The 27,445-nt window shown below is 52.8% G+C and overlaps 1 protein-coding gene across 5 annotated transcripts; it reads left to right on the plus strand.

Annotated features, from left to right (window-relative positions):
* Positions 1 to 844: 844 nt before the first annotated feature.
* On the plus strand, positions 845 to 26,627 carry TSC1 (TSC complex subunit 1; the record flags this gene model as incomplete). 5 transcript variants are annotated; one of them, XM_084237307.1, is made up of 21 exons in its annotated part: positions 845 to 950; positions 3,164 to 3,267; positions 4,813 to 4,965; positions 6,798 to 6,942; positions 8,139 to 8,293; positions 8,652 to 8,725; positions 11,798 to 11,973; positions 12,640 to 12,752; positions 13,001 to 13,112; positions 13,426 to 13,544; positions 15,763 to 15,832; positions 16,232 to 16,336; positions 16,574 to 17,132; positions 19,491 to 19,534; positions 20,057 to 20,223; positions 20,987 to 21,169; positions 22,028 to 22,138; positions 22,867 to 22,989; positions 25,350 to 25,537; positions 25,624 to 25,785; positions 26,135 to 26,627. In XM_084237307.1, 21 exons carry the CDS (start codon positions 845 to 847, stop codon positions 26,625 to 26,627), a joined length of 3,462 nt encoding a protein of 1,153 aa, XP_084093433.1. The 5 variants fall into 5 exon arrangements, with proteins under 5 accessions (XP_084093433.1, XP_084093435.1, XP_084093434.1 ...); XM_084237309.1 differs by having other exon boundaries at positions 22,028 to 22,096; XM_084237308.1 differs by having other exon boundaries at positions 20,072 to 20,223.
* Between the last annotated feature and the right edge of the window lie 818 nt (positions 26,628 to 27,445).

Below are 27,445 nucleotides of genomic sequence, written 5' to 3' on the forward strand. Positions count from 1 at the left end.
GAACTGGCGCCGCAGAGGCCGCGGGCAGCTTCACAACCCAGCGCTCAACCGCTCCGCCCCCGGGGAGGCCCTGAATTTAGACATTTTAATAGATTTTTTTTTTCGTGGCTAATGATTTTTGATTCTCCAAGAACCAAATCAGTAACTACCCTAAGCTATAATTAAATGAGTGTGGTTAATACGAAGTTAGTATTTGCCCATTTCTGGAGCTGTTGCTCCTTTAAATTTTGTGTCCCGGCAGAAGGAGCTTATCTCTTTAGAAGGACTTTCCTTTAACAGTGTTTCTCCAATAAGACTGACGGATCACCTGGATAAAAATTACCTGGGGTGCTTATTAATATGCAGTTTCTTGAGCTCAACACTCAGTTCTGAAATGGGTGCAGGAAATTGCATTTCTCACAAGATTCTGGGTGGCTTAATACTCATGAATGCCTGAGAAGTGTGACTGACTCAAGGAAAAGCAAGAGGAGCAGGAGGACACACCTGAACTTGACTTCAGATGACGCGCGCAGTCACTGGCTCGGGCTGGCCACCTACGCCCTGCTGACCGTGAGGCACGGCAGAGCTGCCGTCATCCTCCTGGGCAAATAGGGTCACACCTGCTCCACTCTGGAGTGGCCAAACCACACATTGGCTTCTTGTCATATCCTAGGGTTTGGGGCTTTGGTCAAGTAGATCTGGGTGCAGATTTAAGTTTGCCTGCGGGGAGTTCTTGGGGGGACAGTGAGCATGTTCGGTCACGCCATTTGTGCCTCTTCCCAGCAGTCTGGTAGCGGCACCTATGAAGCGCCTTCAGAGCCTCTGATGCTCGTCCTGGCCCCGGCGCGGCACATCGTGAGAGAGGATGGCCCAACAAGCGAATATCGGGGAGCTCCTCTCCATGCTGGATTCCCCTGTGCTGAGTGTGCGCGACGACGTGACAACCGTCTTTAAGGAGAACCTCTCTTCTGGTAGGCAGACCTCCCCTCCCGCCGGCCCACATGCCACAGGCTGCTTGGGAACTGACTCCATCCCACTGGTTGGTTTGGGTTTTCATCTTCTAAAAGGAGTCTTTAAAACCACCATGACGGCACGCACTGCTGGGTTTGCTCCTTGTTATGCTTTTTGTTTGTTTGTTTACATGCTCTTTTATGTACTTTTAGTTACTTTTTTGGGTTCATCACATAACTAATTTTGGAAGTATAACTTCACCCCTCCATAAGCGTACCCTACCCCACTCCAGAGCTGCGGGCCTCTCCCTTTTCTTCCCCTGCTCCCTCCCTGTCCTCTATCCCCACTGGCCACCAGAATATTTTTTGGGAGTCTAAGAATTCCTTTTGCTGTGCTCTGTCAACTTGCTTTTTATGGCTGTTGATGTGCCACATATAAGTGAAACCGTCTGGAAACTGCCTGCCACTTTCTGGCTCATTTCACTCAGCAGCAGCACCTCAAGGTCTATCCATTTTGTTCCCAAAGTCACGACTGTATCATTTTTAACAGCTGCGTAGTACTCCAGTGAGTCGCTGCCCCTGGTCTCTGTCCAGGCCCACCTTGGCCCTTCAGGCTGTTCTGTGCTGGCTGCAGCATTGTGGGCGTGAACGTAGGGGCACGTGTATGTTTTCATACCAGTGTTTGCTCCTCTAGGTTAAAGTGTTAATTATGGAGGTTTTCAAACATACGCTCAGAAGTAGAGGTTCACATTGTGAACCCCACCAACCCAACTTCATCGTTTCTACCTCTATTGATTCATTTTACCTCCTTGACCTCCCCCCTGACATTTTAAAGAAAATCCCAGATATAGTCCTTGATCTGTAAACCATATATGCAATTTTTTTTAAGATTTATTTATTTATGTATATAAGAACTGGGGTACAGGCCAGAGATGTAAGGGGTGAAAGGATTCACCAGAGACAGAGTGGGGAACAGAACAAGCAGACTGACTGAAATACACTGCTGAGGAGAGCAGAGGGCGAGGCAGGAGAGGTCTGCTGCACCATGTGGGCAGCTCCTTGGCTGGCCGGGGGGATCGAACTCGCGCCGCAGAGGCTGTGGACAGCTTCACAACGCTGCTCTCAACCCCTTGCGCCACTAGGGAGGCCCCATATATGTGATTTTTAAGATGAAAAGTGCTTACCTTCTCTTAGTAGAGAGATACAAATTTAAACAGTCCCCTTTTTCGCTTACCAGGTTGGCAAAAACTAAGTATTGCTCCTGTAAAGGGCCACTGTTAGTATATCATTGGGTGGCGGCCTTTTGGGGTGTCATTAGTTTAAAAACATACCATTTGGCCTGTTACAAGAATCTGTATTTCATGGTAGCTTTGAATGAAGTACATTGAAAAATTGGAAAAAAACCAAGAAAGATCCTTCCCTGGGGGACTGGTTAAGTTAGCCGCGTGGAGCCATGCTGGGGTGCCCTGGGAGTCAGTGCAGAGGACGAGGCTAGGCGCTGACCTGGGAAGGCATGCACAACACCCTGTGAAGTGGGCGTCAAACCCACAGTGCGAGACCCCAGGCAGGCCGAGGGAAGGGGGACTCCGCCTGTGTGTAAGCGCTGTCACGTACCCTGAGTCTTTAACGGCAGGTATGAGGGTTTTTTTGGTCATTAAACAGCAATAAAAAAAAAAAATCAACGAGGGCCTCCCAGGTGGTGCAGCGGTTGAGCGCTGGGTTGCGATGCTGCCCGCAGCCTCCGCGGCGCCGGTTCGATCCCTGGCTGCTCCCCGGCCACCAGCGGAGGGTCCCAAATGGCGCGCAGACCTCTCCTGCCTCCCGCTGCTCCCCTCAGCAGTGTACTTCGTTCCTTCTGCCTACTCTGCTCCCCGCTCTGGCTCTGGTGAATTCTCTCACCCTCCCGCGCTTCTGACTGTACCCAGTGCATGTATAAACAAAAACAAACAAATAAATAAATAAAACATGCCTCTATAAAAAAAAAAAAAAAAAAAAAAAAAAAAAAAAAAATCAACGATAGCATTTCACAAGCTAAACTCGGACGTAGCCTGTCCAGCCTAAGTAACTGTCAGGAGGCAGGAACGGCCTGTGTGTGGGGGGGGGGGGGGGGGCGGGTGGGCGGGTCTGGGTGGCGCGTTAAAGTGAAGTTTGGTGTTTGGTGACAGGCGACCCCCGGAGGTCAGTTAGACTGTCAAAGGGAGTTACTGTTACTGGTTTGCCTTGTCTTTATTCAGACCGTGGTCCAATGCTTGTGAACACCTTGGTGGATTATTACTTGGAAACCAGCTCTCAGCCGGTGCTGCACATCCTGACCACCTTGCAAGAGCCACACGACAAGGTACCGGCGGGGGCCGGGCGTGCTGACGTCCCCTGCAGGTGCTGCGCGGCATCTGCCCGGGCCGCCTCTCCACTTCTCCCTGCCACAGGTGCCATCGCTCCTCACGGTAACAACACGCACAAATATGAGCAGGACTGATGTTTCCTGAAAAGTTGACGAAATGAAACAGGCTTTTAAAGCCCATAGTGGTTGAAATAAGCGTAGTTCTGGTGCTGCAGATGTGCCCCTGACACTCTGACCCCTAAGGTCCCGACATCTTTAAACCCATGCTTTGAAGGAGGAAGTTCAGGCTTTTCATCAGTCTGTAAGTGCAGGCTGCTAGAGGGGCCCATTGAAGGGTTCCCGACACCCCACGCTCTGGGCTCCCCTGTGTTTTGTTTTTGCTTTCATTCTTGCTGGTGTAGGTAGCTAACGGCCCATTGTAACTGGAGCCTTGGTAAGGTTTGAGGTTCTCTGTGTCAGCGAGTTCGTTAGGATTGAGGGCCTTGCATCATTTGCCTTTTCCAGTACATCTCCCCCTGGCTGCAGTTTAACCTCTACTGCCTGATTGATATTTGGGAATCAACCATCGCGCTGGGCCACCTTGGCAATAAGTGACAGCTCCCAGCTCCAGCCTCTCACAGCTGCAGCCGCAGCTACAGCCACAGGCCCAGCCCAGTGGTTGCTGTATGAAGTGGCCTGTGTGTGCTTTAAAAAGAGGGCTTTTTTTTTTTTAAGCATACAGGAGCTGGGATACAGGCCAGAAATGTGGGGGGCGGGAAGGGGTGTGAAAGGATTCACCAGAGACAGAGTGGGGAACAGAACAGGCAGATTGACTGAAGTACACTGCTGAGGGGAGCAGCGGGCGAGACAGGAGAGGTCTGCTGCGCCATGTGGGTTGCTCCCTGGCCGGCTGGGGATTGAACTTGTGCTGCAGAGGCTGAGGATTGCTTCATAGTGAGGTGCTCAACCCCTTGCACCACCAGGGAGGCCCCCTGAAAAGAGGGCTTTTGAGGGGGTCTCCTCCCTCTTTAGACCTGTCTTGTGGGGATCCCATTTCTCAGGAACTGCAAACTGACTGCCTTCTCTCCAACCAAATGCAGTTAACAAAAGATTGATTTATATAAGAACTGGGGTATAGTCAGAGGTGTGGGAGGGTGAGAGGTTTCACCAGAGACAGAGTGGGGAGCAGAACAGGCAGACTGACGAAATGCACTGCTAAGGGGAGCAGCGGGTGAGACAGGAGAGGTCTACTGCACCATGTGGGTTTCTCCCGGGCTGACTGGGAATTGAACTGGCACTGCAGAGGCTGCGGACAGCTTCACAGCGTGGCGCTCAACCCACTGCGCCACTGGGGAGGCCTACAGCTAACAAGGTTTTAAAAACATCTTGAACTTGACCTCTTTACCTGCTTGACCCTTGTGTCCCATCAGAGGGTTTAGGGCCTGGAGTGCGTGGCTGCTGCCTTTATTTGTGTTAACGCATCTGCGAGAATTTCCCTTAATGCATGACTCGCAGCCTTCCAGTTCTGCTGAAACTGATTCCCCTTGTTTTTCTCGTGTCTAGCACCTCCTGGACAAAATGAATGAGTACGTGGGCAAAGCTGCCTCCCGGCTGCCTGCCCTGGCGTTGCTGGGGCACGTGGTGAGGCTGCAGCCGCCATGGAAGCACAAGCTCTCCCAAGCGCCTCTCTTGCCTTCTCTGCTCAAGTGTCTCAAGGTACGACATGCCTAAGGGTTTGAACAAAAGGGCTTTGTGAATAGCTTCTGACATAGTGAGTAACTGGCAGCAAGCACACTAGGTTTAGGTCTGAGGGTTACCAAACCTCTAGGCGTTTGGCTTTCCTCAAGGGTGCTGTGGACCGTGGTTGGTCCCGGTGAGAGCTTGGGGCCTGGCTCTGGCTGTCAGGTATCCTTGTCCAAGCGAGGACGGTCAGGTTATCAGGGCCAGCTTCTCCCAGCCCTCCTTGGTGGTATCAGTGTCTGCTCTTCCTTCAGTGGCAAACACACTGGTTTCTCTTTGGGGAATCCTCATTTCTAAATTCTCCTTCTAGCTACTAGAAAAATGGCCAAAGGCTCTTCTTTCAGGTATTCTGGTTGCAGCACAAGTTGGGGTCTTGTTGACCCACGGCCTGCTGCGGTGCTCTCTGCCGCTTGAGTTTAGCTTTGGGCAGTTTTCGACATGGGGACAAAACATGCACGGAGCTTCCTGGCTGCAGGGTTGACAGTGGCGGCGGAAGTCCCAGGGCTGTTTGCTCTGTGTTGGCGCCTGGGCTTGTTTCCTACCTATGAAATAAGAAAGCATGGTTAACATTAACTGCCTGTACCCCGCAGAGATGGCAAGCCTCTAGTATTTGTCCCAGAGTGATAGTACCTTTGGATCCATCTGAGGCAGCACCATGAAAATCGACTTTTGTCTCTGCCAGTAGGGGTGACTGTTTATCCCTTGAGGTGGGTCCCAAGGAGTCACCTTGTAGGCTATCATAAAAGTAGGTATTAAGGTTAAGAACACTTAGGAACAATTTAAAAAACTTAATTTCCTTTTAAAGCAAATGGGTTGGTTAGGATATAATCTAATTTAGAGGTATACCATGTAGCTCAGATTGCAAAACAATTACCTTTTCCAGAAGGGCAAGCCTGGAAAATGCCTCACGGACTGTCACTCCAGCTCAAATGTCCTGACACGTGATATCGGGTTAGGCCTTTCTGCTGGGGCCATGCCCACTCCTGGCTCTCCCACCGGCATCTCATCTTGTTCTGCCTGGGTAGCCGCCATAATGGATGGCATGGTGCTTGGTACAAAATTAAATATATTTAAAACTTGATCTCCAGACTCATGTTTTCCGTTTTTAAATGGGATGGATGACAGTCTTAGCTGACATGATAGTCTTTTGTTTAATATCTTGTTTCTGAATCTGGCAGGCAGTCATGATTTAATTATGGGTCCAGTGAGCCACTGTAGCTAGCCTGAGTTGGTGCATTATCCATTGGGTATTAAGTGTCTTCAGTTAGCCTGAAGTCATAGACCTTGATGCTTGAACTACGGACTTGGTCAGAGGTCACCATCTTTTATTTGCTGGTCTCTAAATCCTGCCACAAAGGTGAGCCGCTAAGTCTGCTTTCTATGCTGCCCCGGTTTCCTCTTAAATAATACTTCTGTTATACTCCTTTAAATTTGGTGACTTGTCAGTAGTAGTGGTTTTTTTTTTTTTTTAATTAAAAGAAAGTAAATATTTTAGGATTTGCTTGAATGAACAAAACGGAGAAGTTCCTTTGTTCTGTTAAATATCAGCTTGTTTGCGTCCAACCCATGTGCTGTAAATAAGCACCCTAAGACCCTGGCACTGGGGGTTGCCAAGCCAAGTTGAGACTCATCTCCCGAAGCAGTTTGCATAGGAGTCCTGCAGACCAACCCCCAGTTCCCTCCTGAGTCTGTCTCCGTGTTGATCCTCTAAAATCCTTAGGGAGCGGGAAGTGAGTCTAGGGGTGAACCTCCAGTCTGCAGCCTCGGAATTTGGACCCTAATACTGCACCCCACCGTTCCTCCTGCAGGTGGACACCGATGTCGTGGTCCTCACAACAGGCGTCTTAGTGTTGATAACCTTGCTGCCGATGATCCCACAGTCGGGGAAACAGCACCTTCACGATTTCTTTGATATTTTTGGCCGTCTATCATCATTGTGCCTGAAGAAGCCAGGTGAAGACCCTCTTCTCTGCCTGTCGCACCCTGCCCCCTGAATGCTGTCAATATTGGTCAGAGCTGTAAGGGAAGGGCGTGTAGAATTTTATTAATGAAATAGGTGGGAGGCATGTGTAAGAAGCGTGACTGTTAAGGTTTTCCCTTAATCTGTGACTTAAAAGAATTAGTTGTCAGAGAAACTGAGTGATGGGGTGTGGAGCTCCCGACTTGCAGGGGACTGGACAGCAGCATCCGCCTGGGTGGCAGCAGTGCAGGACTGAGCTTGTGACCGCTTTTATCTCTCTCTCCTGGTTTCTAAGGGCCTGTTCACATCTATGTAGAAGGGGAAGGGAGACGCCTCATGTCCTGGCGCCTTCTGGCCCAGTGCTGGGGGTTCCTGTATCCAGGTAGCACATCACTGTCAAAATGACTCTGAAACAATAGGCATGTGAGCCTCAGAGGCCTGTGGTGGTCCCAGCACGAGAGGTTCATGTTGAAATGATGAGATGGGTCAGCCCTGTGGACAGACCAAGTCCATCCATGTGCTGCTGGCTCATGTTTGAGGCCTTTATGGGGAGAAAGGAATGGTCTCTCCATTAGGGTGGATTTGGGGGTTTCCCTAGGGTCTAGGTAAGCTTACAGGAACTAGTTTCTTTTGCACACCTAGCTTTTGAAGTTAACGTTGAAGTTTCTTCATTCTTTAGTTGCAAATTTGCATAGCTAATGCTAGACAGTGACTGGTAAAGGTTGGCAGGCATTCGCCACACTGGCACCGGGCCTGTTAGGCACCGAGCACAGGGTCAGGCGTGCAGAATATAGCAAGCAAAGATACTGCTGTTCTCTAGAAACACATTCTGAGCAGGGGCACGGGGAGTCCAGTTGCCGATTCGGGGACAGTGGCTGTCATTATAAAGGTGCTTCACCGTGCTGAGAATGCTGGGGTCCTTCTTGAGGGAGGGCTGCAGAGGCCAGCTCAGCAAGAGCCTGCGTGGGCTGTGTAAGTAGACCGGCGTGTGTCTGGGGCCACAGGCGCCACCAGTGGCTGTTGCACAGGAGGATGTCCGGATAGGGACTTGCATTTTAGAGGCAGCTCCCACTGTCTCGGGGGCCACTGGGGAGCACACATGCACGAGGTCATCCTGGCTTGTTCGTTTCTGCCTTGCACACGTCATTCTGTGTCCAGCTACGTCTCCTCTCCATGGTTTCCTTTTCAGGCCACGTGACAGAAATCTACCTTGTCCATCTCCACGCCAGTGTTTATGCTCTCTTCCACCGCCTCTATGGAATGTACCCTTGCAACTTTGTCTCCTTTCTACGTTCTCACTACAGTATGAAGGAAAACTTGGAGACTTTTGAAGAAGTGGTCAAGGTAAGAGCAAATGAACTGCTCCTTTGACCCTTAGCATACTGGGAGCACAGCTGCATTTATAACCTTTGTATTAAATGGTAGGAAAATTTTGAAAAGAAATTCAGTCTCCCTCTCAGCTTGCCCCCTCCCTCGGCTCTAGGCAAGCTCTGCTCTGCATTCTGCCTTTAGATGTGGCAGACAGGGAGCCATGTAATATGGGGTTTTTGTGTCTGGCTTCTTGCACGTAACATGATGTCTCAAGATTCATTCACGTGGCCTGTGATAGTAGTTCATTCCTTTTATTGTCAAATAATATTTGTGGTATAGAGACAGTACAGAAATGAAGCCTTTCATAATTTGTCAACCCGAACTCTTCCAGCCAATGATGGAGCATGTGCGAATTCATCCGGAATTAGTGACTGGATCCAAGGACCACGAACTGGACCCTCGAAGGTATAGAAGTGAAGCTTATGGCACAGAATTGTACAGGATCTCTTGAGAGGTAGAAAGTGATCTGGGACATGCTCATTTTGAGGTCTGGCTGGGGATCCCTGGTGTCCTACTCATGGAATCACCGTGTTATGAAGGCATGGGAGCTTGGCGTGGGCCTAAGGCTCTTCCTCCTGGATGGAGGGTGCCCTGAGCAGGCTGGTACAGGGTGCGATGTGCAGGCTACTGTCCTGCCGGGCCCCAGAAAGACTCCTCCCTTACCTGCCAGGGAGGGCCAGAAGTCAGAATGGTGTTCGTTTCTGAAACACCTTCAAAACTGAGAGGAAAGGGTTTTCAACTCAGACTTTTATATCCAGCCAAATTGCCTGAAAGCATAATACATTTTTGGATTTGCAGGGACTTAAATTTACTTCCCATGGACGCTCTTCAGCTAACCACAGAGCACATGATCCACCAAAAGCAAATCAAGGAGGAAGCAAAGACACAGTTCAGGAAGCGGAGGGGGCACTGACTTAGGATTGTGATCAGGGAGGTCTTGGGGTGCAGTGCTGAGAACCATCAGTTCAGGCTGATGGGGGAGGGGCTCCAGAGGGGTTCTCTGGTGAGATGGGGATGATCCTAGCAGGCTGTTGGCCTTTCTTCGTGTAACATTGTATATTAGGTGTTGTTTCAAAGCTACAGAATAAGTTGGAGAAGAATTAATAGATACACGGAAGACTGAGGAACTGAGATAGAAAAACCCGAACTCCAGGACAAGCTACATTGAACACATATGGACATAAATTGGACACCCACCATGGTATCCTCTTCAGCTCAGTCAGGACGAGCACTACAGTCATAATAATTAATTGCTGAAAGTTGTCTTTAAAAAGAAACAAAATAGTGATATACTTGTCTTGAGAGCACTGGGGAGGAGGGAAGGCTAGATGGACACAACCCAGATCCTCACCAACCGCAGCGGGAAGCTAATTGATGATGTCTAATATTCGTAAGTCAAGAAACTGAAGGTACATTCCTTAGAAGTATGAGGGCAGGGTGACGGCTTAGCTTGCTGAATGGGGAACAACTGGCAGAGGGCTATAGGGGAGAGGCATGCGGGCAGCTTTTAACACTGTATTAGCTTTTTAAAGTATATTTTATTGCCTCTCAGATGCCATTAAATATAGGATGTATGTGTCTGAGGAAGAAAAAAGTGCCAAATAAACACCTCAGAGGATACTTTCCAGTTTCACAGTTATTATTAAGTTAAGAAAAGTGCCTTTAAGAATAGAGGAATAGGGTCTCCCTGATGGCGCAGCCACTGCAGCACGAGTTTGACCCCCGGCCAGGGAGCTACCCACAGGGTGTAGCAGACTCTCCTGTCTCCCCGCTGCTCCCCTTAGCAGTGGATTTTGGTCAGTCTGCCTGTTCTGCTCCCTGCTCTGTCTCTGGTGAGTCCTCTCACCCCCTGCACCTCTGGCTTATACCCCAGTTCTTGTATGCATAAATCAATCTTTAAAAAGAAAGAATAGAGGAAATACTTAAGTGTGTGTTATTTTAATCAAAATAAGTCATTGAAAGGCTTTCCTGCTTCACTGTGATCGCATTCTCTCCTCTGGAAGCTGTCCGCCTCTGGGTGCCGTGCGTCCTGGCGCTCGCTCTCACTCAGTCCCCTCCAGTCAGGCTGAGGCTGCCCAAGAGGAGACAGGCACCCATGATGCGGGCGCACGGGCATGTCGCGTGACCTCAGAGGCAGGCTCTGCCCTTAGGGAAGCACCTACATACCCCCACACCCTGAACTCTTTCACTGTGTATTCGGTGTCACACTTTTGGCATTTAAGATTTAATGATGAACGTCCTCGACTGATTTGTGCAGGATCGAATGTTAGCTTCCGGAGACCCACGGAATGCAGCCGGTGCTGCTGGCTGTGCCCTGTATGCTCTGGGGGGAACAGGAGGGTGAGAACCTCTAGCAGCGTATAGCAGAATCAGGTCATCTGCAGCTGGCTCACGCCCAAGCAGGTGTCCATCCCATAGACAGCCTCGGGACCGCTGGCCCCGGGATGCCGGGTGGGCGCTGGCGGCAGGAGGAGCGCAGGCGCCACCCCGTTGTTCTTGTCACCTGTGCACTTCCTGTGCTCCTGGCTCTTGTGGGAGTGTCTCAAAGTAGATTTGTGTGTTTTGTTCATATAAGATTATCACCTAAGCATTTCATGCCGTTTAGCCTTCAAAAGCATGATTTTCAAAATAACTTTAGTAAAGTATGACTTACATACCATAAAACTCATGATTTTGTTACATCTTAACAAAAGTCGCAACCATGATGAAGAACATTTCTTGCTCCAGAAAATCTGTTTGTGCCTTTCCTGGTCAGCCCCTCCCCCTGCTCTTTTTTTTTTTTTTTTTTTTTTTAAGATTTATTTTTATGCATAGATGAACTGGGATGTAGGCCAGAGATGGGGGGGGTGAGAGGACTCCCCAGAGACAGAGCGGGGAACAGAACAGGCAGATCTACTGAAATACGCTGCTGAGGGGAGCAGCGGGGAGACAGGAGAGGTGTACCGCGCCACGTGGGTCAGCAACCTGGCCGGGGATCAAACGTTGGCTTCAGTGGCCTAAGCTGGCCAGGCTCCCGGAAGTGGTACAGTGGAGCGTGAGGGGGCGCTCCAGACAGTGCTTTAGATACTCTGCTTTCTCTCAGTTTGCATCTTTCTGAGTCGTATTTCTGGCCTAGAGATGGATCCCATCACCTGGCAGCTCCCAGGTCTCCCTGTTTTGTGACTCTTTGTTCCCCAGGAGAATGATCCCTGGGGCTGCGCTGCATGGCTTGTGTTCTTCTCTGAGGCCATACCTCATCTTTTGTTGATGAAATTTTTGTTTCAGATCACTTTCTGATAACTTGGTACGACTGTCTAAAACTGGGAGGGTAGCGTGTATCACAGGAATGCTGGCTCTTTTCCTGTGTGCTCCTCGGACCGCCACCTGTGCCTTGCTAATCACAGCTCAGGGGCTGACACTGAGCTGGCCCCCATAAGGACCCAATCGTGGGGTGACATGGACGCCAGCCTACAGTCTTGACGCTCTTTGCTCTGGCAGGTGGAGGAGGTTAGAGACGCACGACGTTGTGATCGAGTGTGCCAAGGTCTCACTGGACCCCACGGAGGCCTCGTGTGAAGAGGGCTATTCAGTGTCTCTCCAGCTCTCCACCCGCTTTCCTCATCGTTTTGCTGATGTCACCGCCAGCCCCTCCGCCGACACCCAGAATAGCTGTGGTAAAAAGTGACTTTGCTGCTGTCTGCTTTATGGCTTTGTCTGTAGAAAGCCTTGCTGATTTTTGTTGATGTTATTTTCCTTCCCTAGATTAAGACTTAGTTCCTATGTGCTAGTTTCCAAATGCTTAAAATTTGAACTTACACCCATGTTCTCCTGATTAATTCTCCCTCGAGTTTAATTTAAAGTCATGTCCTTGGTTTGCGGCCGGTGAGATGGCCAACAGCCTTGGGGATGTGTCTGCAACAATGAACAAGGGAGAGGGCGTCAAGTATTGGCTCCAAGGCTTTGGTCTTGAAGAAGCGGTTCTGGTCCCAGACATTTGGGAGGCCTTGTGGGCCGTGGCACTGACGTAATTTGCCCTGAGCCCGCACAGTTCAGAGATAGACGGAGATGGCCCAGGCTTCAGCGCAGGCCCTGACAGTGTCTCCCATATGTGCTTGTCCAGGTTACCCTAAAGCTTGACATAGGCCTGACTTACTGAACTGTATTTCCAAAGCAGGTTTAAAGGTCCTTCTCCATGGTACTTTGACCCCAATGTGGCCAGGCATCCACTCAGGTGTTTTAAATCCAGAGGACGGAATGTTTCCAGTGTTCTTGGACCCTGGTTTTGATCAGGGCTATCTAAAACCGCACGCTAACCCCTGTGTTCTCTCCCTTCACTTTAGGGAGTGCTGCTTCTACCCCTTACTCCACTCCTCGGCTGATGTTAAATACTCCAGGGCAGCTACCTCAGACTCTGAGCTCCCCCTCGACACGGCTGTTAACTGAGCCACCACAAGTACGGTGTCAGGCAGAGCCTGCTCTCTCCTCTGCGGCTGGGAGGCTGCCCGTGGGGTCAGGCTGTAGCATGCGCTGGGGAAACCTTGCTGCTCGGCTCAGGAGCCACGTCAAGGGAGAGTGTCAGCTCTGTTCTGTTGCCCTTTTCTGGTAGAAAAGGCATGATTTTAAAGTGGCTCACGTCATAGGCCTAACTCTGGGTGACAGGGTTTTCCTTCCTTATTACTGACGTGCCTCGTTAACTTCCAGGCCACTCTTTGGAGCCCGTCTACGGTTTGTGGTATGACCACTCCTCCGACTTCTCCTGGAAACGTCCCACCTGATCTGTCCCACCCTTACAGTAAAGTCTTTGGTACAGCTGGTACGTACGTCTTCGGCTGCACCTGCTTGGTTGGCTTGGGCCGGCCTGCCCTTGTGACGAGGGACTATCTCGCAGATCTAGTGGTGAGCTGGGGGCGCTTGCCGTAGTAAACCAGCCTTTGACATGTAATGCAAGCCTTGGGGGCTTCCAGAACACGTAAGGTGGGCCCTAAACAAGACAGAAAAACCCAACTCATCTGGATTCCCAGAAATTTAACTCTAGCAGCTTTCTTTGCAGTAATAAACTGAGGGAAAATGTCCAGTTTCCTACCAGGCTAAGCAAATTTGTATTTTCTGTCCGCCTCTCCTGGCAGGTGGAAAAGGAACCCCCCTGGGAACCCCAGCGACCTCTCCTCCTCCAGCCCCGTTCTGCCATTCTGAGGACTGCATGCACGTTGCACTCCCGCAGGCCCCAGCTGTGGCCCCCAAGAAGGTAGGCGCGGTGCTTTACCCTTCGCCCCAGTGCAGTGACCTGGCCCCCTCTGGCCACGAAGCCCGTCAGCAGGCTGTCTCTTCACCCAAGATGCGATGATTTTGAATCACAGCAATTGCGAGCAGACCAGCTGCTCCCAACACATGGGCTCTGACTCCTGTGGCTCCCGGGAGCTCCCTGGGGTCAGAACACTTCTGTAGTAACACCCAGTATGTGCTCTCGGGCTGCCGGGGCAGCTGCATGGCTGTGTACAGGGGCAGCAGTTGTGAGGCAATGGCTAGTCCCTCAGCACGAGTCGAGGCAGGCACTGTGCTGTGCCTGGTCAGCACGGTGCTCTTTCTCCGGCTTGTGCTCTTGCAGTTGGAAGAAGGGAGAGAACAAAACCTACAGCTTAAGAGCTCCTGTAGAAGGCAGTAAAAATACTCCTCTTGTTTAGTCTTTGTGTCCAGTGGGAACTAGGCACTCACACGGGCACTGCAGACTGCAGGGTGGTGGCCTGCCCGGTGCCGGGGTGGCGGGTGGCCGGGAGCACCCAGTGAGCCACCTTTCTTAGGGCACGTCAGTTTTATTCGGAAGAACACCTGACACGCCAGGTAGTTCAGACTTGAGTACTTGGCAAGCGCTCGCTGCTGAACTGATTGACCACTTCCGGGTCATCAGCTGACCGTGGTTGTCGCCAGTGAGAGTTCAGCTTTCAGGGGAAATGAGCCTGGTTGCGTCTGCCTCCTGAGCGTGTCCACTCCCCTGGGAACTGTAAGATGGGATCCGAAGTCTTGGGAAGCTGAGTTAATGTGTTGAGTTTGTGGTGTGATGTAAAATAATGAAATATTTCAACATCTGAAAGTTCTCCATAGATCGGTCAACGCTGGCCGTGGGCTGTCATGGTGTTGCGTGTGGATGAAAGGGTGCCCAGAGAGGGAGGAGGCCAGTGGCCCTGACACGCAGGAGCGAGGATGGCCGTGGCTTCCCTGGCCAGCCGGGGCCGCCCCTTCAGAGATGACCACTTGTCTGTCACGTTTGGTGTAACCACCAAAACGGTTATCTGCGGTCACCTGAAAGGTCACTAACTTGCGTTTACTTTCTTAGCTGCCTATCCCAGGGCCCGAATTTTCTGCGTGTCCTTTAGCAAAAGAATATATTACCACAGGGTGGATGCAGATCGCTGTCTTCCATTAAGCCAGAGATTCCAGAGAAAGTGCTAGGATGTGAAACGACACTGTGCTTTTCACTGATTTTATTTTTGTTTTGAGAAACATCGCTGTTCTTCATGAGAATGCATTATTTAGGCCTACGTGTAATAAGCTTGTTGTCTTTTAGCAAATTAATATTTTAAGTTTCTATTATAATTTTAAATACTATAACTGCCAATAGGCATAATCTCATAAATAACAACTCTTGAGATTATCAGTGATATTTAAGAATATAAAGGTGGGGGCCTCCCCGGTGGCGCAGCGGTTGAGCGCTGGGTTGCGAAGCTGCCTGCGGCCTCTGCGGCGCCGGTTCAATTCCCCGGCTGCTCCCCGGCCACGGGAGGAGGGTCCCGCATGGCGCGCAGACCTCTCCTGCCACCCGCTGCTCCCCTCAGCAGTGTTCTTCGGTCCTTCTGCCTGCTCTGCTCCCCGCTCTGGCTCTGGTGAATTCTCTCACCCTCCCACGCTTCTGACTGTACCCAGTGCACGTATAAACAAATAAACAAATAAATAAATAAATAAAACATGCCTCTATTAAAAAAAAATTATTAAAAAAAATAATAATAATTAAAAAAAAAAGAATATAAAGGTGGGCCTCCCCGGTGGTGCAGCGGGTTTTGTGCAGCGCTGTGAAGCTGTCTGCAGCAGCTTCTCTAGTGCCGGTTTAGTTCCCGGCTGGCCAGGGATACCCACATGATGCGGTAGACCTCTTCTGTCTTGCCCGCTGCTCCCCTCAGCAGGGTATTTCGGTCCTTCTGCCTGTTCTGCTTCCTGCTCTGTCTCTGGTGAATTCTCGCACCCTTCTGTGCCTCCGGCTTGTACCCCAGAGCTTGTATAAATAAATAAATCTTCAAAAAAAAAAAACATTAAAAAAAAGAATATAAAGGCATCCGGAGACCAAGAGTCGGCCCCCCACTGGGCTAACTTTCAGACTCCTTTGTGATGTGCTGGCATTTCAGAGAGTTAGGCCGGGTCAGAGAACACGTCCAGCGATTCACCTCGTGGTGTGACCAGTGCCTGTCTTTCAGGAAGAGAAGACAGACGCTGCCAGGCCCTGTCTCCACAGACAGCCCCATCTTCCGAATGACCGAGGATTAGGTAAAGTCCAGGTGACGGGAGGCCCTGTGTGCATGGAACCAGGGATTCTGGAAACCTAGAGAAACGATGTGTAATTAAGTCTACAGCCAACCTAGTACCATCAAAAAGAGATTTTAAGCTGTTGCAGTGAAGTGACCTGCGTTTCAGCTGACCAAGCTGTGGTGTTACCTGTTCTCTGAGACCTGACGAGCAGAGAGTATTTTTGTTGGATTATGATTTTGGTCCCTTGAGTGAGATTGTTGCGGATGCCTGGGCGCTCTGCTGTAGCCCCGGGAGAGACCATGTCCAGCCTCTCTTTAGAGCAGGAGGGATGCTCCCAGACGTGGCTAGGCGTGCGGAAGCAGGGCATGCTGGGGTCCAGTGTGGCCCTGCGAGCTCCTTCTCTCTCTCCCCCTCTAGAAGAGCTCCCTGGTGGCAAAGGCTCCGTCACGCTGAGTGACCTTCCTGGGTTCCTGGGTGGCCTGGCCTCTGAGGAGGACAGTATTGAGAAGGACAAAGAAGAAGGTAAATGTGGGCCCTGGGCTGCCGCATGGCCAGGCCTCCTGCTGCCGGGAAATGGCTCTGGGGCCAGTGCTCCCAGGCTGGCGCCGTTTCTCCTCTGGGGGAAGATGCGAGACCTGTTCTGGGTCCTACACCAGGTACAGGGTGCAGCTTTGTCTTGGTCCCTCTGGGTGGCCACAGCCACCCCCCCACACTGGCTTATTCACCAGGGTGCCTCTTGTCTCCCCTCTTCTTTCACAGCGGCGATATCTAAAGAACTTTCTGAGATCACGACCGCTGACACCGAGCCCCTGGTTCCTCGAGGAGGGTTTGACTCTCCCTTCTACCGAGACAGTGTCCCGGGCTGTCCGCGGAAGACCCACTCGGCCGCCTCCAGTGTGCCCGGCGCCAGTGTGAACCCTGAGCCTTTAAACTCCTCCCTGGACAAGCCCGGGCCTGACACACCAAAGCAAGCCTTTACTCCCATAGACCTGCCCTGTGGCGGCGCTGACGAGAGTCCGGCCGGCAGCAGGGAGCGCCAGCCTTCCCTGGAGACCAGCATCCTTACTCCCAGCCCTTGTAAAATTCCACCTCAGAGGGGAGTGGGGTTTGGTAGTGGGCAGCCTCCCCCCTACGATCATCTTTTTGAGGTGGCCTTGCCAAAGACTGCCCATCATTTTGTCAGCAAGAAGACGGAGGAACTCTTAAAGAAAGCAAAAGGAAACGCCGAGGACGACTGCACGCCCTCTACCTCCCCGGCGGAAGTGCTGGATAGGCTGATACAGCAGGGCGCCGACGCCCACAGCAAGGAGCTGAGCAAGTAAGGCCGCGGCTCCCAGCCGCCCTCGCTGCGCCGTCAGACACACTCAGCACGCCAGCCACGCTGATGCCCTTGGTGTGGCTGTAGGGGGCTCTTTCTGCTCAGGCCCTCTGTGCCCCCCGCTCTGAGGACACCTGGCTGCACTCCTGTTGGCGCGGAGAACGTGGGCAGGAAGTCATGGTGCTGCAGATAACACCAGGGGTTTGCCAGTGTCTCCCTCCCCAGCCACACAGAGGGTCTTCCCTCTTGGCAGCATGACTCCTTAGGTGGAGTGAGACCATCCACGTTTTGGGGTGGGGTCAGTGTCTCTCCGATCCAGCCCAGGGGCACACAGGTTTCCCAGAAAGAAGTATTTTTTTTTTTTATAAATTTTATTTTTATATCCCCATACAATTGCAACCCCCCCATTCTGACCCCAATCCCTCCCCTCCCGCCCCCCGCCCCCCAAAAAGTGTCTCTGGTTCACAGTTTTTTGTTGATTTTGATTTTCACTTTCTTATAGTTATTCATTTTCCTGGTCCCTTATTTAAGTTTTCTAGATTCCTGCTATGAGGGAGACCATCCGGTATTTTTCTTTTTCTTTCTGGCTTATTTCGCTGAGCATGATCCCTTCCAGCGCCATCCATGTTGCTGCAAATTGCATGTGTTTATCTTTTTTGAATGCTGAGTAATATTCCATGGTATATATGTACCACATCTTCTTGATCCAGTCATCTATTTTTGGGCATTTGGGTTGTTTCCAAAGCTTAGCTATTGTAAACAGTGCTGCTATAAACATAGGGGTGCAGGTGCCCTTTGGAATGGATGTTTCTGTGTCCTTTGGGTAAATACCTAGGAGTGGAATTGCTGGATCATATGGAAGCTCTATGTTTAGTAGGTCCAGAAATCTCCACACAGCTCTCCACAGTGGTTGGACCAGTTTGCACTCCCACCAGCAGTGCAGGAGAGTTCCTTTTTCTCCACACCCTCGCCAACATTTGTTGTTGCTAGTTTTTTTGATATGTGCCATTCTCACTGGTGTAAGATGGTATCTCATGGTAGTTTTGATTTGCATTTCCCTGATGACAAGTGATGTTGAACATTTTTTCATATGCCTGTTGGCCATTTGCATTTCCTCTTCAGAGAAGTTTCTTTTTACCTCTTCTGCCCATTTTCTGACTGGATTATTTTCTTTGTTGTTGTTGAGTCTCATCAGCTCTTTGCAGATTTTTGTGATCAGTCCTTTATCATTAGTGTTGGGTGCAAAAATGTTCTCCCAGTCGGTGGGGTTTCTCTTTGTTTTTGTTATTGTCTCTTTTGCTGTGCAGAAGCTCTTTAATTTGATGTAGTCCCAGCTGTTTATCTTTGCCTTCACTATCACTGCTTTGGGTGATGTGTCTGTAAAGATGTCTTTGATGTGCAAATCACGTAGTGTTTTGCCTATATTTCCTTCTATATATTTTATGGTTTCAGGTCTTATGTCTGGTTCTTTAATCCATTTTGAGTTGATTTTTGTGTATGGTGTGAGGTAGTGGTCAAGCTTCATTCTTTTGCATGTAGCAACCCAGTTTTCCCAGCACCATTTATTGAACAAACTTTCTTTGCTCCAATGCATAGTCTTTGCTCCTTTGTCAAAGATTAGTTGACCATAAATCTGTGGGTTTATTTCTGGATTTTCTATTCGATTCCATTGGTCTGTATGTCTGTTCTTGTTCCAATACCATGCAGTTTTGATGATTATGGCTTTGTAGTATAGTTTGAAGTCTGGGAGTGTGATGCCTCCATTCCCTTCCCAGAAAGAAGTCTTTCTGAGACCCTTTCGGCCCTCCTGGTAGCCTGCTCACAGGCTCTCGGGACAGGGCCCGCGGTCCCAGTGCAGAGAGCACACGGGCTCCTGGAGGGTGGCGGTCCTGGTTTTCATCTTTATAACAACCTCAGGCGGTCTGTGACGGAGATTGTGATATTTAAGATCTCTTTTTGAGTGAAATTTGGTGAAGTCAAAGTAGGAAAGTTACCTGCATTTTCCCATTAGACCTGGCTACTGCTCTCATGCTTCTGCGGAGAGGTTTGAGAAGAGCAGGGGCAGGGGGCACAGCCCTCGGCGTGTGTGTGTGTGTGTGTGTGTGTGTGTGTGTGTGTGTGGCCACTCACTTGCCCTGGAGAGCTGACCACCACCTGCTCAAGTGGAGCCGGGGCCAGTCGTCGTCACAGGCACCAGCCCTTCCATCCTGTCAGGCTCATCCTCACGCCAGCTCGACTTCCTCATGCCGCTGCATTTTTGACCCCCAGGAAGTGAGCTAACCTTGCTGCACTTAGAAGTCCAGATAGGTTTTGCTAAGGCAAGTTGATAACTTTGTTACTCAAAACCTTTCTTCCTAGGTTGTCTTTACCCAGCAAGTCTGTGGACTGGACCCACTTTGGAGGTAAAGTTGTTCTTTAGCGCCAGATCTACCCGCTGGGCCCCCCAGGCTGGTCACCTTTCCTGTCCTTGGAGGAAGTACCCCTAGGGAGTGCCTCCCCACACCCCGCTCCAGCCAGCAGCCTCTCGACACTGCAGTCGGCGCTGGCTGTGGTGACGGGTGCCACGTCCCTGCGCTGAGAGCTGGACGTGCAGAAGCGGGGCCCCTGGGAGGTCAGCACCCAAGAGGTACTGGGCTTGCCAGTGACGAGACAGGAGAGGCCTGAAGAAACGTGCATGTGTGTGGTCCAGGTGTTGGGGGAGAGGAGAGCCAGCTAAAGAGCCATCCCACGTCACACCCATTGCTTTAAAGAGGGAAGGGTCCCTCCCCACGCCTACGCATGCCTGAGGGCCGAGTGGCCATTCACAGAGCTAGTAGCGATTTCTTCCTGAGAGAATGTGTTTCTTTAGCTGACAGACCACGGGCGGGGGCTTGGTTGGCCGCTGTGTAAAAGGCCTCTCTGCCGCCCCTCTGCTCTCACCTCAGGCTCGCCTCCCTCAGACGAGGTCCGCACCCTGCGGAACCAGTTGCTTTTACTGCACAACCAGCTGCTCTATGAGCGTTTTAAGAGGCAGCAGCACGCTCTGCGGAACAGGCGGCTCCTCCGGAAGGTGATCAAGGCCGCGGCGCTGGAGGAGCACAATGCCGCCATGGTGAGCCTGGCCGCGGGGCGCCGGGATGTGGGTTTTGGTTCCACTTCGGACCAGCATGGTGGTTGGCAAAGAGCAGCAGCTCAGCCAGCCTCTCAGCCTGCACTCTGCCCGCTGGTGTGAATTGAGGCTCTGAGGCTAGGTCTGAGGCGAGGTCTCTGCTCCCTCTCAGCTGCTGGGCGCGGCCAGGGGTCGGGGTGCAGAGGTGACTGTGCATCTGTAAACGGCCATGGCGTCGCCCAGAGGTGGTTTCCCCAGTGTGGAATAGCTCTGCCAAGCCTGTATGGTGGCATAAACTGGGGGCGCGGCAGCGAAGCCTGTCAGGCTGGAGCTGGGGCCGCCTCTGCGGCTTGTCTCCTTGGGAAAGTGGCTTTGTTTCTCGGAGCCTCTGTCACCCATTCTGAAAAGTGGGAACAGTAAGATCAGCGCCAACTTTTTCCCACTGTGTTGGTTAATGGAATGTCGGTAAGCGCTGGCTCCTCGCCTGGCTCGGTGGGTGTTCAGCGTTTCCGATTCCTGGGAAGCCGCAGGTTCCTGGAGGGTGGAGCGTGGCTCTGGAGCCTGGGAAAGACTTTTTAAGCAGCAACATCGTATCTTTTTGCTAATGTGACCTTTAAACGTTCTTGACCTGAAGCCGGATCAGATGGCGGTGAGCTGCCAGACTCTGGCCTCTCATGAGTTTCAGGGGGGCGTGTGGCTGTTTAGGTGGGACATTTGCTGCGTGTGTTGAAAGGCCGCTGAAGGGGGGTGCCTCTGTCTCTGCTAGAAAGACCAGCTGAAGCTCCAAGAGAAGGACATCCAGATATGGAAGGTTAGTCTGCAGAAAGAGCAGAACCGGTATAGCCAGCTGCAGGAGCAGCGAGACACGGTGGTCGCCCAGCTCCATAGCCAGATCCGCCAGCTGCAGCATGACCGGGAGGAGTTCTACAACCAGAGCCAGGAGCTGCAGGTATGCCCGCACCCGGTGTGCTGGAGGGGCGGGGGCGCCTGTTTCTTTGAAGTGAGACGGAGTGCTTCTCTGGAGTCCTGGCAGGCGGTGCTGGCAGGCGCCTTTAGTTAGGGCAGAGGCTCCTCGGCTTCTTGGTTCTCTTAGCGCTTCAGTGATGGTTTCCCGGCACTCGCGGCCAGAAGGAACACCACCAGTTCTGCTCACCTGGCAGACCTGGACAGCTTTGAGTGTCTGTGTCCTGATAACTTAGTCGCTGTTTGAAAATAATGCTGTTATTTTCAGGAGCTGTTGACAATACGTCTAAAAGTGCTGGTAAACGACTGTCGGAAGCGCTGTCAGCTGTGCTGCCTGTGCTCACGGTGGGCCCTGCGTGGGGTGTCAGACTTTGGAGTCAGGCCGGGCACTGACACCTTCATTCCCTTTTTCACATCGGTTTTCGCATGGTGGTTTTTATCACGACAACCACCTTAAAGCCCAGGTTGGCAAAGACCACCTTACTCTCCCCTGGCACCAGCAGTAGCCGAGAACCAAACTGAACCTCCTCTAGCTCGTTGTTCACCCAGTGACCGACAGGGGGCGCTGTGTTTCCCTCAAAAATTTTAAGAGCGCGCACAACACGTTTGCCTGTTGCCTGGCCCAGCCTCGGCTCTTTGGCGCCCTGTAAGGGCTTGTTTTTAAATTGGTTGGGAACTCAAACATCAGCCGTAACTTTTTAAAACTAACGAGTTAAATCTTACTGGCCCAAGAATAGTAGAGCAACTGAGGACTCTGCTTTCCCCTCCGCTGGGGCCATGGTCTGGGAGGCTGGCGCCCGGCCTGCTGGTCCCCCTAATGTCACGCGCACGTGTCTCCGGGCAGACAAAGCTGGAGGACTGCAGGAACATGATCGCAGAGCTCCGCGTGGAGCTGAAGAAAGCCAGCAGCAAGGTGTGCCACACGGAGCTGCTGCTCAGCCAGGTTTCTCAGAAGGTAAGGAAAGGGGCGCTCCGTCCCCCTGCATCCCCCTTGCTGGTCTGCCTCAGCCAGCACAGACAGGCCACCGTGTGTCTTCTCAGGGTTCCCTGCAGGGAGGGACTCTGTCCCCAGCCCCGGGGACACTTGGCGCTGTCCAGAGGTACCTCAGGCTGACCTCCTGGAAGCTGCTGCGTCCAGAGAGCAGGCGGGATGCCGCCGAACACCCTGCGCTGCACGGGCCGGGCATCCGCAGCCGAGCTGCAGCCTGCGCCGGGCTGTGCCTGTCCTGTGGGGTGGCTCCTCAGCCCCTTAGTTGCATAGATGCGAGTGGCTTGCTCAGAACATTGAGCTCTCATCCTTCACTGCATCCCCAGACTGCTTGCTCCATGCTGGTGGTTTTCCCTGGGGCTGCATCCCCCAGACCTAACGTCCCCCCGTGTGGTGGCTGTAGTGCGGACACACGTCCATGTGCTCCAGGAGCCCTGGGGAGCCAGCTTGGAGGGGGCGCACTGGCACTTCTCCCCTGGGCATGGTACTGTTGAGAGTGCGCTCCTGTCTGTCCCTGCCGCCCACGGAGGCCTTCCCATCGGCCAGTCCTTGTGCCGGGGTGTCTGAGGCCCCGGGAGCTGGTTGGTTGTTCCGCCCCAGCTCTGAAAAAGCATGTGGCTCCTGGCTCCTGCCTAGTTGCACCGGCTGCGCTGGTACCGTGGGACCTCACCGTGCTTGTTCCTGTGCTTTGTCAGCTCTCAAACAGCGAGTCGGTCCAGCAGCAGATGGAGTTCTTGAACAGGCAGCTGCTGGTTCTCGGGGAGGTCAATGAGCTGTACCTGGAGCAGCTGCAGAACAAGCACTCGGACACCACAAAGGTACGCCGTCCAGGCCCAGCCGGTGGGGGCACTGGGGTGCTCTGCCTGCAGCGTGCCACGGGCGGCTTCACAGGTAGTTTCCTCAGCCGGCGCAGCCCTGCTGGGTCCTTCCCCTGAGCTTGCTTCCCTGCCTGCGCCGGGAAGTCAAGTCAGGTATTTAAAAAGGACCCAGTGAGACTCAGTACCCAGTGGGTAATATGAGAGTACCCTTCTCTCACCCAGGCCCCTCTAAGGAGAGGGAGCGAGAGGGAGGGAGCCAGCGCTGCTCTGCGTAGTGAGGACTGGGGTCTGCCTTGGGGGCGGCGTCTCTCCTGGCCCAGGTGGATGTAGCACTTCTCTTCCCTTTACTGTTGAATTTACTGAAGTTGCAGTCGTGGCAACAAGGCCAGGTTGGGGCAGGCCTGCAGTAATTCACGACTGGTGTTGAGGGCTTTAACGTAGCTGTGTCATAGCCTCGAGTGATGGGGTGGGTGAGTTGGGAACGGAATTCTTTAGTGAATGCCCAGATGCACCCTGTCACCAGCTTCTCCATCACACACAGGTTTGCTCCCCAGAGCCGCTTGCGCCGTGCCTCTCTGGCCAGACGGAGGGGGTGGTCTCAGCAGAGCTGTCGTCTCCACGATGGAGCTGCCGCTGTCTCTCGCCCCTCTCAGCACTCACCTCCAGGCTCGCTTTAGGAGGGTGGCAAGGGAGAACTTTCTCTCTTTTATCTGGAAGTATAATAGCTTTGGGAGAAGAAAAACGAGGGGAAACAGACTTGTAAGATAGGAACCTTAAAAAAAATTTCCTCAAGTCCATTCCTCCTACCACTCGAGAGGCGAGAGGCGCCTGGTCAGTCGGCCTCCGGGGTCTGTGTTTTGCTCGGAGCACGCCTGCCCTCTTGGGGCTCTTCCTACTTTCTGCGGCAAGTGACGCTGCTGACAGCGGTGGTTAGCGGCCTTCCGCTGGGGGCGGCCACGAGGGAGCGGGCCTGGCCGGTCCCGTGTAGAGCTGCGTCATTTCTCTTGATGAGAAGTGCGGGACAGCGGAGTTCCAGGCTGGTCAAGTTCACGGTTGAGGGCAGCAGCAAGAGCCTGGCTCTTGCCTCTCTTCTGCCCCGTCTGACCTGTCCTGTCGCATGTCCTCAGACCAGCTGTGTTTGTGGGTGCAAGGCATGTGGCAGCGACAGCTGTTGTGGGCGGACACCGTGGAGAGCGGTCCTTCTGCCATCTTGTGCGGCGAGGAACACTTTCCCAGAGGCCCTCCGCCAGGCTGCCCGCCTTCTTACTGGCCAGGATGGTGCTGCGTGCCTGCCCCTGGCCCTGGTGTGGGGCTTCTTCTTGCTCAGTCAGGTGGGAAGAAGGGTGGCTGTCTGAGATGTGGGGGTGTCTGCACAGGGACATTCCTTGCACCTCGCCTGATTCTTCACCGAGAGCCGGCCGAGGTCAAATGTGCTCGCCTGACCTGGGTGGGTCTGTAGGCCTCAGCTCAGCTGGCTGGCCCGTGGTCACTGGCACCCACTGGGCTTCAGTCCCCTACTCTCTGCCCCGAGGGCGCAGTGGGCTCACTTGTCAGGGCAGGGGCCCCTTTGGGGATGCTCATCTCCTTGCTCCCTGGGTTTACTATCTTAAAAATAATCGGCGCCCTCTTGCATTTATCTCCCCACCATGGGAAACGCCCATTGTCAGTGTCACGTGCTTGTCAGAGTAGTGTCCTGGCCGCCCCTTCTCTCAGCCTTGGTCTATGCTTGCGCTGGATTGTAAGCTGTTCACATCTGTCAGCAGCTGGGCAGATGCACGGTGGGCAGACCTCGTCAGCACCTGAGCTGCAGGTGCCGTGTTGTCTGCACATCTGCATGGTGCCCCTCCATTCCCCTTCAGCTGGGTAGGAGTCGGGGGAAGCTGGGAGCCGAGGACCCACGGACACTTCACTGCAATCGAGACGCCGTCGGCTTATTTTTCACGCACCATTTGGTGAATGTGGGTGTGTATGTGGTTGATAACCGAAATCTCAGGATCACGTTCTGCCTTTTAGTTCTGACATGTCTGGCTCTTAAAAACTGGTAAATGTAAAGCGTGAGCAGCAACTCCCTGACTTCAGATTTAACAGTGTTTTCCGGTTTTTGTTCTTAAGAATATGCCCTGATGACTTTTGTGTCTTTTATTTCTTTTCCTGTTTCAAATGATTTCCTTAGGGAGCGATTTCAAGAAAGGGTTTTTAGGTTACTATTTACTACCAGCTTCCTTTCTGGAAAGTTGGACTCGCTGATGTCCCACAAGCAGTGTCCTGCAGCGGCTTCTCTGCCTGTCCCCTTGATGCCTCAGAAGGGGTGTGGCATGTGCATTTTGTGAAAGTACTTCTTCCTCCAACCCTTTCTGTAGGAAGTGGAAATGATGAAAGCGGCATATCGGAAAGAACTAGAAAAAAACAGAAGTCATGTCCTCCAGCAAAGTCAGAGGCTTGATACCGCCCAGAAGCGGATTTTGGAACTGGAATCTCATCTGGCCAAGAGAGACCACCTTCTTCTGGAACAGAAGAAGTACTTAGAGGATGTCAAGGCCCAGGCAAGGTAACCTTGGTCAGAAAAGGTGCTTGCCCCAATGTGCTCTTTTTTCAGTGGCACATCCCTAATCTGTAGTGGTCGGTGTCTTTCAGAGACCAGTTGCAGGCTGCAGAGAGCAGGTACGAGGCTCAGAAAAAGATCACACAGGTGTTTGAGCTGGAGATCCTAGATTTATACGGCAAGCTGGAGAAAGATGGCCTCCTGAAAAAACTTGAAGAAGAAAAACCAGAAGCAGCCGAAGCAGTGGAGGAAAGGTAGGCATAGGGAGTGGGCGCGGGCGGCTCTGTGGTTGGGCTGTGCTGACAGCAAGGACCGCGTGGGGTGGGGAGGACGCAGGCCGCAGCTCTCAGCCCCCATGCGGAGCACCCGCCCGGCCCGCCTGTGACCTCACGCGGCCTTTTCCCCGGGGCCTCGGGCCACTCATTGTGGTCATGGGAGTGTTTGTTGTTAGACTGCACCTCCTGCCCCCAGCTGCGCCAGAGTTCTCCCCACGGTGGAGTCCGCTGCTACGAGACAGCGTGGGGTTCAGTGTCAGTGTGAGTGAGGGTCGCCTTCCAGACAGACACTGAGCCTCACCCCCTCCTCCCTCCCCAGTTCTTACAGGCTCGACTGCTGTCATGATGGCTGCTCGGAGTCCACCTTTGGGCACAGCGAAGAGGCCCCTGGCCGCAATGGTGAGACCAAGCCCCCCCGACCTGGCGGCACTCGGGGCAGTAGTAGCAGCAGTGAGCTCTCTACCCCGGAGAAGCCCCCCAGCCAGAGGGCGGGCCCGTTCAGCAGTCGGTGGGAAACGAGTGTGGCCGAGCCCTCGACCAGCATCCCCACGACGGTCGGCTCACTTCCCAGTTCCAAAAGCTTCCTGGGCATGAAGGCCCGAGAGCTGTTCCGTAATAAGAGCGAGAGCCAGTGTGATGAGGACGGCGTGGCCATCAGTCGCCTTTCCGAGACCCCAAAGACGGAACTGGGCACAGACTTGGGTGCGGAAGCCAAGACCCCCCTGGGCCCAGGTGGCCCGCACCCGTCTCCCCCTAACCCGGACAGTGCTGGACAGCTCCGTATCATGGACTACAACGAGACTCAGCACGAACACAGCTAGGGGGACGGCCGCTCAGTGTTAGCTCGGTAGCGCTGCCTAGCGCGGAGGCACGCACGCACGCACGTCTCGCGTGCTCCCGTTCCCGGGGCCGGGCGGCTAGCTCGCACTGTGGAAGCGGGAAGGAGGTCCTTTGGATAGTTGACTGGATGTGGAACGGTTTTTGGATCTGGCATTGAAATGCCTCAACCCTCCCCCGCCCTGCCCACCTCCCCCACCCCCCAGCAGCGTGTTCAAAGCCGAGGCGGTTTGTGTCCTCACTAGCTTTATTGTTTTCCTTTTCCCCAAACGGTCGCCTCCTCTGAACCTGTGCAATATGAGGCCAAATTGAATCTGTGCATCTAACACACCATTCTCTCCTCTCCTGAGGCTCAGACATCTGGGTCGGCCCAGGTAGTTGGTGGCGTTGCAGGTAAGTCCAGTTTGTCCCTCTCTGGAGGATGTCTCGTGAACACTGACCATCTTCTCCCAGAAGCTTCGATGGAGACGTTTTCACAGCTATGTGGTCCTGAAGTTTAGCAGCTAAAGCAGCAGATCTAGAAAAACAGCGGTTTGTGCACCCTCATGTTCTTTTGGTTGTTCTGAGAAGCTTCCTAGAAAGTTCTGAGCGCGTGAACCTGTGTTGTCTGGAAGGTCTGGGCTTGGCCCTGTGGAGGCCGTGTCTCCCCTGGGCGCCCTGCCCCTCCCACCCCAGTCCCTTGTATTTATTTGGTGTTTGCTTGGGAGCCACTTCTGTGCCATCCAGAGGCCGCTGTGGGGTGCTCGGCCTGCTCCAGGCAGGATGGAAGGCCGGTGCCTCAGCAGTAGCCCAAGTCCCTTGT

This window comes from Talpa europaea (genome assembly GCF_964194135.1).
Source record: "Talpa europaea genome assembly, chromosome: 7".
NCBI lineage: Eukaryota > Metazoa > Chordata > Mammalia > Eulipotyphla > Talpidae > Talpa > Talpa europaea.